The sequence below is a fragment of the Strix aluco genome, chromosome 15, assembly GCF_031877795.1.
Source record: "Strix aluco isolate bStrAlu1 chromosome 15, bStrAlu1.hap1, whole genome shotgun sequence".
Lineage (NCBI taxonomy): Eukaryota > Metazoa > Chordata > Aves > Strigiformes > Strigidae > Strix > Strix aluco.
The window spans coordinates 16,422,261-16,434,673 of NC_133945.1; the positions used below are offsets into that span (position 1 = coordinate 16,422,261).

General features: G+C 37.2%; 1 protein-coding gene across 2 annotated transcripts in view; it reads right to left on the reverse strand.

The window, feature by feature from the left end:
• Window positions 1-12,413, reverse strand: part of PLA2G10 (phospholipase A2 group X) — a 32,155-nt gene that overhangs the window by 15,576 nt on the left and 4,166 nt on the right. Inside the window, exons 1-2 of one of the 2 annotated variants that reach the window (XM_074840304.1) lie at window positions 3,226-3,462; window positions 13-352 (exon numbers count right to left, since the gene is read on the reverse strand). In XM_074840304.1, the coding sequence (XP_074696405.1) occupies window positions 13-40 (28 nt within the window). In that variant the 5' untranslated portion in view covers window positions 41-352; window positions 3,226-3,462. Of the gene's footprint in view, window positions 1-12; window positions 353-3,225; window positions 3,463-12,413 lie in introns of those variants that run through there. The other variant, XM_074840303.1, reaches the window with a different exon arrangement.

Below are 12,413 nucleotides of genomic sequence, written 5' to 3' on the forward strand. Positions count from 1 at the left end.
TTGACCACCTACCTTGGTCAAATTTATATATACTCTGCATTCAGCTGTTCTGAAGATCTGTAGTAATGATGATGAGTATAGAAGTACTAGGGTCTGTAGGTGTCTAAGCGAAGTCCTACAAAATTAGGATCCTACTACATTAAGCTACATGACATATTTCCTGCCCCACTGAATTAATGAACTAATAAAGAATGGTGAAAGAAATTGTTTTCCCCTTGTTACAGATGTTTACGGGGGCCAGGTGATTTGCTCAAGGTGTTGTATGATGGCTGTAGCAGAGCTGGGAAACTGCACCTTGGTGTTTGGCATCCCAGCTTAAGTTCCAGATTGGGTTTTTCTGTGGCACTGACTCCTGGAGGAAGATAAGGAAAGAAAACACACGCCTCACTGTGGAGGTACCAGAATAGTTAGAACTGCAGAGCTGCTTCTCTGGAGTAAGTCAGCTGGCTGTATTTACTCGATTGCTATACTTGGTGAATGTCCCTAAGTTACCCCACATTTTCTTAAAACACTGGATTGGGACACAGGTGTATGTTCCTTCAGATACTGAATGTCCAAGTAGTAAACTACCAACTTTATCATCACTGCCTTCATAAAAAACCACCAGCCTTACTTATTCAAGTATTTGTTTGGAAACATTCAGTGTCTTTGTTCCCATTCTTAGAGGTTTGGCTGGCTTTCTTCTCTTTCAGGTCCTTCCATCTTCTCTTAGTTCCTTTTCACAAGTGATGCTTCCTGTTTACCAATGTTTTCTTCAGCTCATGTTGTTTGGGAAGTTGAGAGTTATAAAGCATAGTTTGGAGAGGCAAGCTCCATGTGGAAGATGAGAAAACATTCTGCTAAACTGTTTTATAGTACTTTCCAATGTACGTGGTATTATCTCACATCTATGTCCAGCATACAGAAGAAAATCCAACTTTATATCAGCCTATAGTGTAACTTGTAATGTCTTTGGTAATAGTAAGCCTATGAGTAGCATAATATGTTCTGAGAGACTTTTGGGGACCATGTTTGTAGCACTGTCCTTTATATGTCCTTTGGCAGCAGTGTTATTCTGTCCATTCTGCAAAAATACTGTGCTACTGTGTCATTGCCTGTAAGAGACAGTTGTGTGCTGGAAAGGTTGTTATTACATAAATGTTCTTGAAACTGGTTTACAGTTATAATGTATGCAGAGGAGCTAAATTACTCCTACAGTTTTCTTTTTTCATCTGTCTTTTTTTGGTTTTGTTCTGTTCCAGATTCTACCCTCTGCTCCTTAAGTATAACGGCTACTAGCACAGAGTCCATCCTGTGCGTACAATCACCCAGGCAAATAACAAGATTGCAAGTACATTCTTGGAGTACCATGTATATACTGATGCAATTCTGCCCATTTTTATGATATAGAAATATATCATCTGTCTCTGAGCAAAGCCACAGACTAGAAGACTCTGGGGAAGGACTCTATAAATAATTCCTGGCTTGCTTAGCTCTTAAATTTTGACAGTCATCTCTGCCTTCCAGAAGATCTCTTACACACTGTAAGTCAAGCTCTACATTTCAGCATTTGCACCCAAAAAAAAAAGCCAGGGCCTGCTTCTGGAACCTATGGCTACTCTTTATTTTTATATCTAGAGAAGAAGATACTTAGCAATGTAACTCCTGCATTTTTGTAAAACAAAATCTGAAATCTCTAGCATATCTCTGGAAGGATGTCTGACTTGCTTTCTTTTCTATAGGTTACATCAACGTGGATTCTTGAAATGGCTGATGTAATGACCAGGATGATGGGATAGAGTGACCTCTCAGCAAATTTGTGGGTGATACCAAATTGGGGGGAGTGGTTGATACATTGAAGGGCAGGGCTGCTACTCAGATGGACCTAGTCAGACTGGAAAAATGAGCTGTTGGGGATCTCATGAAGTTCAGCAAAGGCAAATGCAAAGCCCTGCATCTGGTTTGGCACAACCCCATGCACTAGGACAGGCTGGGAACTGACTGAATGGTGTACAAAAGGAGCTGGGGGTCGTGGTGCACAAGTTGAATGTAAGTCAACAGTGTGCTCTTGCAGCAAATGTGTCCAGTTGCATACTGGGCTGAGTATAACTGGTAGGTTTGGAGGGAAGTGATTGTTCCCCTCTATTTGACATTTGTGAGACTACATCTGGAGTTCTGTGTGTTGTTTGAAGAAAGGCATTGACATACTAAAGCAAGGCTAGTGAAGGCCACCAAACTGTTCAGGGTCTGCAGCTCATGACATACAAGAAGAAGGTGAGAGAGCTGGATTTGCTCAGGTTTAAAGATGATGATGAGGTGAGGTCAAACTGCTGTCTACCGCTTCCTAATGGAAGGGTGTAGAAAAGATGGAGCCAGATTCTTCCCAGAGGTGAGCAAGAGGCAACGAGCACAAGTGACAACATAGGAAATTCAATACAGAAAACTTATTTTTTTTTACAAAGGATTGTCAAATACTGAAAGAGCTTGCCCAGAGAGGCTATGGAAACTCCATCCTCAGAGACATTTGTAACTCAACTGCACATGGCTCAAAGCAAGCTGCTTTAATGGGACCTGCCTTGAAGGTCCTGCCTTGAAGAAGTCCTTTACCACCTATGTGATTCTATGATTTTGTGATGTGATAGCAGATAGCTTCAAACTAGCAGTTCCACCCTGCCAGGGAAAGAGACTCCACTACTACTTTTCCCTTTGCCTAAAGGTTTTCATGAAACTATGCCCTGCAGACAGGGAAGGCAATAGGCCTGTTCTGTAATAACAAATTCATTGATAAATATTTTTTCCATGTATCACCAACTAAGCTATGTATATGAACAGGGAAAATCATCTGTACTGAATTCAAAGACAGGTGAGACTTTGTTTGACTACTTTTATTATCTGGACAGCTTTGTCATAAACAGAGCAGTGCCCTTTTCATAAAGAACTACCTTCCTACCATTTTAACTCACTGTTCTGAAATTCCATTTCTATGCCTTTGTCTTTGTTGACCATTTCTTACAGTGGTATTTTTACTGAGATGGGGGAGAAGCTGCAGAACTGTAGGCAGTATTCAAGGTGAAGATAGAACATGGATTTACAGAGACTGTGCAGACTACATTCCACTAAAGAGGGAAGACACAGAAATGCACTTCTTATAACTTCGTGTAACATTTCCTTTTAGTATGTCTACTTGCTCTTTGTTGTCTCTAATTGTTTTAAATTGCTTTAAAATAAAATGCAGGTTTTTCTTACCTGTTTGTTTGTTCACCTCTTGTTGTTTTGTTCTTCACCCTGTCAATGGTGCAACACCCTACTGGTCTGGTCTGCTTGTACTACAGCTTGCTTTCGGGACCCTTCTGTTCATGATGTCTGCTTCCACAGCTGAGAAGAGTTTTATGGTGATTGGACACTTGGCAAAGGATAAAACCCCTAAGTTATGTGTCCTTCAAAGGAAAGGTGAGTAGAATGTAGCCCTTGGCTGTTCCAGGCTAATCAGCACAAGAGCTATCTATATTTAAACAGCTTAAATGCCATTCAGGCTGCTTTGGGAACTGGGAAGTTACTGAATGTATTGTTGTGAGACAAAAAAACCCTGGAAGTACTGAGGGATGGGGAACGTTGGGATTTGCTAGAGAACTTACGAGTAGGAAAGAAGTGAATACCAGAAATCCGGTATCTTAAGACATATGGGATCAAAAAGGGGTTCAATAGTGCTGAAGAACTGAGTATCACTTGTCAAGCAGGCTCTGGATATCTTTCTTTGCTGTTGGATTGTCTCCTATCTTTACTCTTTGCTTTTGGTTAGGATGAGGAGTAATTGAACCAGAGAACTGTCAGCACTAACATCATGACTTGCCCTACCTGAAATAAATCAGATACTTCCAAATTAGCCAAAAGATGTAATAGCCATTTGCTGAGGAGTATGCATAGAATGTAAGTGCACAACATGCAGGTCGATGTTCAGTAAAATGTCTGCTTAGCTGCTACTGCTTAGCCACTAGCTGCTGTTTTGATTTCCAGTGAGAAGTGAGGACTCTCATCTCAAGAGAAGGTGAGAGTTTAAATGCATTCTCAAATCTGGGCTGTCGTGACAAACATATTATTAAGTTTTCTATGTAGGCCTGTTTTCCACTGCATTTGGAAGGCAGCAAATGCATGGGTACTATATAATATAAACAATTTAGAACAATTTATATATCCTGTAATTATAAAGACTTAAGCTTATGCTTCTTTGCAGTATCAATTACTGGCTTAAGAATACTTTTTCCTAAAACTAAGAAAGAGTTTATGATTCTATGGGCTTTATATTTCCTTAGAAGTGATCAGTCATGGACATGGGAAGACATGTTCAGGATACTTATGAGCAGAAGACTTGTAGACTCATTGTCAGAAAAAACTAAGAAAACGGTTGAGTTTGAAGGTAGCTGCTGAAGTGAAGTCCCAGTACCTTGTAAATATGACAGTGCTCAGGGAAGATGATGATACTTAACTCTTACAGAGTTCACTGAATCTTCAAAGACATAGAGAAATGTTGCATAATTTCCATTGTACAAATTGAAAACTGGGACATCAATGGGCTTGGCAGTCTTAACCCTTGGTTGTTTTTTTGTTTGTTTTAATACAAGATGACCTGATCCAAATACATAAATTGCTTCCTTGCTTTAAAATAAAACAAATTCCTAATGGTGATACTGTATTTACTGAATTCCATAGAGAGCCATCAAGAAAAACTCTTCTCTACAGGTCCTGTAACTACTAAAGTTCATACCATCCTAACACATAGATGGGCTGCATGCTTTAAAATCAGATGTATGAAGAATCTTGTTCCTATGTATAAAGGAGAAAAAGTTTTAACTGCATATGATATGCCATCTTAAAATCAATATATCAAATGCCATGAACTACCTCTTTTGTACTAGTAGTGATGGAACCATCATTCTTTTTGCATTTAATATACAGAATAAGGGAGTTTGCCACCCTGTGTATAATCAGCCTTGCTAATTGGCATCAGGATGCACAAGATAGCAAGAAAAAAACAGGAGTAAGGAATCAGTCATAGTAAAGCTTTAAAAAGAATAGTTTTCTCTTCAACTGTTAGAGGTGTGAATCTTGCTCAATGGATTTAAATTCTTTAAAGCACTTATCCTAAAATATATATAGCATCAAGTCATAGATGATCTCAAGAACCAGCAGTCAAACGGTGCCTAGTAACAAAGTAGTTCATTCCTCTGAGGCCTTCTTTGGTAACTTCCTAGTTTCAAATTTAGGTTGTAGCTTTCACTGATTAGCCTTTTAAAGTTTGCAGAAATAACAGACATATTCCCAAATAGCCATTTTACAGTGATCATGAAAATCTTTCAGATGGCAAGTACTAAATATATTTTTACCTTCTTATGGTGTAAAACTTAGCGCATTCTAATTGTCTCAGTTACTTTACCATATTTTAATTTAAATTATGCTGAATGGTAGAAAATTTGCCTAGCTTTGTTTTGTGACTATGGCATCCCAAAAAATAGGAATAGTATGGTGCTGCATACAAAATTTTATGCTGATCATATTCAGATTATCTTTAAAAATAAACAGCTTATGCATTTTTACTTCACAGAGCAAAACAGTACTGCATAGATGGAGTATTCTGAATTTTATGTGTGGTCTGCACATAAGATCTTAAAGTTAATGAGATTTGATATTGCTGTGAGAATCCTAACCTTTTAACTTCTTATTTCTGTTTGGAATTCTTTCATGCCACATTAATGTTTTAATATTGCTCTAGTTATTTCCTTTCTCAGACAGAAGAAAAGATAAACCCTTATAAGTTTATGCGCCACGTAATCCCTAGGAAGGATTTGCCAGGAACAGATAATCTTTGCTTGTGTCCAAGTCTTATTTAGAATGGAGGGTCAACGGGAGGCATACCCAAACTTAATTACATAAGCAATTCTAATTAATCTTTATTCTGTAAAATACTATACTGAATTTTTGTTTAGATTTTGTTCTTTCTGATACCCATCAAAGTAAATATCTGTATAGTATTTATCTAAAAAAACAAAAGTCACTAACATCACTTTTTCAAATGCATGGATGTTCAAGGATAACTGTGTATTGAGATGCTGCTGAAGGTTCATCTTCTTCACCTCAAATCAAATAGTACTTTTCATTTATTATTTTTTGTTGGAGTAACAAATGGTTTGCCTATGGATGTGTGCAAATGTGTTTTGCATATGCATGCAACGAAGTAGAATTAAAATGTAAAGCAAAGTAGTTAATTCTCTGTAATGACTTCATCCCTGATCCTAGGAAAGGGAATGCATCTTCCTTTGCACAGAAAGCAAACACTAAATAATATAAGCACCAAACAATCACTTTTTTTCACATAAAGAAAGAAATATTTTGTACCGTAATACATATATTGCATCCCCCTTCAGTTTTTTGTAATCTGCATAATTAGCTGATTACCCCACAACTGGAAGGACTGGAATTAGGTGGCTCCTTTTATGACCATTGTGACTGCAAGTTGAAGGAAGAGGAGGAGCTGCAGCAGTCCTAATTTTACTTGAAATACTGGACTTAGGAACCTATGTGAGAACACTGAGCAGCACAATCCTTTAGAGAGGGTTCGCCATTGAAACAGGTGTAACTGCTTACTGGTAGGCTGCTTCTTTCAATTTTTTTTGGTCTTTGAATTTTGTTTTTCATCACTTTGTTTTCGCCTCTGCACATCATCTTTTCTTCTTCGGCTTCTTAAGACACTTGTCATTTATTCAAAGAGTTGAAGGTCACATCATCTCATCTGACTTGTATGGCGTAGGCCCTGAAATTTCTTGTACCAGCCCAAGTAATTTCTCTTTGAGCAAGGCATATTTTCTATCCACTTAAAGCATATAATTAAATTTGGAGTCACACAATTTTAGAAGATAAGGAACTTCCTGTTCTGTTAACAGAAGAACGTCTTGTAAGGGGCCTGTGGCTGGAAAAAAGTTGAATCAAGAGTAGGCACCAGAAGTAAACATCAGACAGCCTAGTTAGGGGAGGGTTTATTTAAAACTGATTGGCTTACAATAAGATGGGACTATACATATTTCAAGTGGGTCATATTTTTATAGTAAAAATAAAATTTAATAAAGACAACCTTTTTTTCTCAGCAAGAAAGAAGTGGGTTATTGATTAAAATATTTGTTAGAGGTAATAATTTGGGAGAGCCTTTGAGAAAAGGAAGAAATGGCAGTAAGTTCAATACTGAAATGTTTCAACTGACAGCCAGAGAAACTTCAGTCTTGAGAAAATATAAATAAAATGTAATCAATATTCACTACAGGTTAGGTTCTGTCCTCAGTTAAACCAGTACATTCCTAGAGTCTCTAAAAGGTAACAAAGAAAAATGTGTAAAACTATCTAATACCTGAGATTCAGCAGTTTACCGAAGAAAGTACATTTTTATGTAAACAAATAATCACTGCAATAGCTGCATAGGTTTAAAAACTGAAAGCTCAATTTTACAGATTTAAATAATGAGACCCAGGATAACTGAAGCTCTGTACAATGTCAGTGGTAAGGTGGAAATATAAACTTGGAAGAGCCTAGCTGCTTGTCTTATTTTCTGTACTTTGAAGTGTGCTAGTGCTGCTTATTCTACCAAGAATAATAACGCTGTAGTTTTAAAGAAAGGCTGACATGCCCAAGTGTACGTACGTAGAAAAACCTCAGAAGGCAGGCAACATTTCCTTTTAAAATAGCTTCTAACAATGACTTAGAATAATTATACATGCTCCAGACTGAGGTTTGGAAGAATGTTAACTCTCCTGTTAATTTAAAACCTTCTTTTGTATACAGCCAATGGGTGGGGTGCCACATTTTAGAGTACAGCATTCAAGTTAAAAACCCAACCATCTGAGGTTTGAGTCTTACAGCATACAAGCTCAAAACTCAAATTTTGTAGAAGCACAAGAGGCTAGAAATACAAAAATGGATTTATAAAACGGATTAAATGAGCATGAAAGAAATGAAAAGTTGATTAGCGCAAAGGTACAAGAAACTGGAGGACTCTGCCTGTTGTAGCAACTTCTATGTTAATGGCAGTGCAATGCTATTGCCAACTGTTTCCTAAAAACATTCCTCCATTACTTCATGTATCCTCTATCCTGCCTTGTAATACCCATATGGGCTAAGATTGTTGTGAAAGGTCTTGCTGCTCCATTAGTGCCATTATTTGTAATGGCCACTGTAAACTGCCTGCTCATCTGGATTCTCTTCCATACTTCAGAATTAGAACTCTGTGAAATTAAGTGTATTGTGTTAGTCCACTGTCATGGAACTCTTACCACTTCCGAAATTGCATCCGTTTAGAGGAGTAATTTGTATATACCTAGATGCTTACAATACAGCTCACAGCTGCAGTCATGTCAGCACTAAATGAGGCAGCAGTAGCACAAAGCAGTTTACACTTGCTTCCCAGAATTCTTGAGCAATATGTGTACTGGGGAATACCCGTTCTTTCAGATAAGAAGAAAATGTGTTAACCTTATTTTTCCAGATATTAATTTCTTAAGAATAATTCCCTGTGGAATCACTAACTTCCAATGACTGTGTTGCTTACATAGCAACTTTAGTGGTAAATCAATTAAATCCCTGAGATTTTATAATATTAGAGTCATACTGGCTTGAATACCAAGATGCTGGAGAGAGGGATGCAATGTATGATTCTTTAAAGGAAATACTTTCTGGGGGTGTCTATGGCAGCATTCATAGGATCATAGAATGGGTTGGGTTGGAAGGGACGTTAAAGATCATCTAGTTCCAACCCCCCTGCCACAGGCAGGGACCCTTTCCACTAGACCAGGCTGCTCAAAGCCCCGTCCAAAGTATTCTCATGCTTTTCTGTTCTACTTCTATGATTTCCTTAAAATGTTGATTCTTCTAGTCTGACAAACAACAGATAAAATACTGTTTAAAAATATTTCGCTTTTGGTAGAATCTCAGTTATGAAGTACTCTGTATTTTTTTTCTAATTTGAAGCAAACAACCTGCTTCTCCATAGAAGAGAAAAGTGAAGGGAAAATGTACAAGTTTCTAATATATAGTTTTCACACATTTTTAAAGTTTCAGTTGCTTAGTGAAATGACTGTTGATGATCACTGATCTATACATTGCCAAAATATTCCTATACCCATTTATAATTCTTAATACACAGCAGCATTACTTATCAGTAATTTCTGCATTAAAAAGAAATTGCTATATTTATTTATCCTTTTTGTATTTTAAAACAGTTTGTTGCTCAAGAAAAGTCAAGAATTGAAATGAAGATTGCCTGGAAGGAATAAAAGGTGAATTCCACAAGCAAATTTTATCTGGAAAAGTGTGCGTTTGTGTGTTTTGGGAAGGTGGGAAGACTCTTCTCTCCCCTGTCCTCTGAAAAAGTTGTATTTTGAATCCTGTATTTCAGTAATGATTGTAAAGAAAACAGAAAAACCTCTCATCGGTTTGATAGTCAGCAATATAAAACCAGAAATAAGCTAGATTGAATGCCAACTTCATTCTCCTCTGTTTTTCTGTCAAAAGCATTATCTGTGAAAGAACCTAGTCAAGTCTGGCCACTCCTTATTTAAACTTTTGTTTAAATTCAGTCAGTTTTTCAATGTATATGTAAAATTGTTAGTTTTGTAACGTGGCTTTTGTTTCACTATGTTTTAGTGAACAGATTATTAAAATGATTTTGTTTTTCAGTATGTTCTCCAACACGAAGTAGAATGATACAAAGCAAAAATTAAACGCTACTGTTAAGGACTTGAAACTCCAATTTCTTGGAATATGTCAGAGATAAACCTGAAGAATTTCTTATACTCAGTCTGCTTGAAAATACTTTGCCATTTTTACTAGTGCTTATAAACCTGAGTTTTGTGTGACTGCTTGACCTTTTGGAATAAGGATGACAGTTGAGATCAGCTGATGAATAACTGCTTGCAGGAAATACTGTTTGCAGGAAATAAGGTATTGGTCTGTGACTGAGCGCTCTGGTGGCTGGTTCTCTACATGAAGGGCCTGAGCTTCCTCCATAATATATGGAAAGAGTTAAGAATTCCTAAGAGCCAATATGATGACTGGGGACTTTATATTTTAGCCAAATGGATATGATTAAGCAAGGCAGAGAAGCATAACATTTAGCCATTTTGACCTAAGACTGCAGGGGAGCAGACACAGCGCCAATATGTTAATAGCTTTCAGCATATGAGAGATACAGTTTAGAGGCTTTGAAGATATTTAACCTACTTAGCTCAGCTATGAAAAGGAAAATCTGATTGTCAGCTTAAAGAGGCTTGTAAGCAACTACTGCCTCCACTCTTTCTGTTGAAATTGTGAAAAGAATCGAGAGTGTCTCTTATTTAGTGACAGAAAAAGAAACATACACCAGTGACACTCTAGCTTGTGATTAAGATACCTGACTGCAAAAAAGAGAAAATCTGGCTTGATCCCTGCTTGTTTATGCAAAGGTCTCCTGCAAAATTTTCTTTGGGGAGATCATTCCTGCTAAGAGTAATCTAACTGGCAAAGTGTGTGTCTGTGTTAGCATTTGGCTCAGAAGTGAGCCAAATTGATTGTCCCCATGTACTGTGTGCTTTGGTTCATTTTACAGAATCATCTCAGAGCATGTGACCTGGATTCCTCTGGGGTAAAATGAGACAGGAAGGGGTGCTCCAACCACTACATTCAATCCATGTGTTCAGACCAAAGCTATTCCAAAGTGAAACCCCTGAAATGTGCATTGGTGCTGGGCATTTGACATTCACACAACTTCTGCTCTGCAACTGGGCTTCTTTTGGACTAATCTACTTTCTAAAGCAGACACGAGTATGTGCAAAGACAGCTGAGTCAGCATACACCTTGCTCCTGGGCCTCTCTTGGACAACTCTTATTAACTGTACGCCCTAAAAGTCACACTAATTTGGCTTTTATGTTACTAACAGATTGAAACGTTCTAGATCTTGAGAAAGCTAATAAAAAAAAGTTGGATTTTTGCTATTCTGGTAAGGAACTCTCGCTGTGTAGAGAGGTATTCTCCAGTTCCAGCTGTGTTATTTGCTAAAGCACTGTTCTTTAACTGAGTTGGATTATAAACCACTGTTTTCCCCTCCCCCATCTTTATGGGCAGATTTAAATCTCATACATAACCTGTGATGGAAAAGACATCAATTCATCTTTTCAGTTACACTAGAATGCTCTAGCCCTGCATATCTGTAGTAGTTAACCTCTAAATATAAAGCCAAGCAAATAAGGACAGGACTACTGAGGGGAAAAATCAAGATATTGAATATAACAAGAGCACATAGCTCTAAAGTACAGCTACAACAAGCATTATACATTGATTAATACACTTCCTGAGATTCATGCTTACAGTGGATGCAGTGACATTCTCTGTCTTCCAAAGGAAGTAATCAGACACACCTTGCATTGTTAAATTAATCAGTGCAGCCATAGTTACAGACAAGAAAATGATAAAATTAAGACCTGATGTAAACAGCTGAAGCTCACGATAATGGGTTAGCTAGTAACAAGTGATGTAAATATTATATTAGCAAATAGGTCAGAAAATAGATGTAATTTTCCTCAGTTTAATCTCCAATGCCTGTTTATAACATACAAATGAGTTAAACAACAGTATAGAGAAAATGGAATAGAATAAAATAATCCAACACATTAAGTGGGTATAGATTGCTACATTTAAACCTTCTTAACCACGATAAATAATAAGAAAAATATTATTTCTAAAGGGTATTCTTTTGTTCAGGGAAACTGTAAAGACTAACATAATGTTAACAAAACTAAAATTAAAAGCTTCTCAGAAAAAAGGGAGTTGACAAATTAATACCTTCATGATGTGCTTTCCTTGAATCCCTAAAGTATCTTGGTATCTATAAGTCAGTATCTCATTTTTCAAGATATATTCTGCACTTTCAGAAAGTGTTCTTAGCTCACTGGACAGGAAGTGAGGTGCTGTGAGAACTGCCCACAGAACCATCTGAACAACTGACTGCTCATTACCCTGGCCAAAATTACCTATAATCAGCTGGAATAGATCATATATCATTAAATCAAGAATTGAGGCAATGTATGTATGATTCCTATTGAAATACAGCCTTTATGTCCAGGCAGATACATTTGTCCAATCATAAGAAATTCTGAAAATGTGTGACTCCCTTAAAAAATGGTAAAGCACCTTAAAAGATTTACAGATCTTAAGGGTATGCAGTGTCAAGGCTCAGTAAGCTGGAAAACTGAACTTAATCTACTGAGAGCTTACAGAGCAGAACTTTTATTTCCGTCAGCCTCTCAAATTTATTTACTCTTTAGTATTTCTAGTCTGATTAATATAAAATGCCCTACATCTTCCATTTCATTTTCCAGTCACATTTTCAAAGCTCTGTGTGGCTCTGCAAACAAATCTTGAA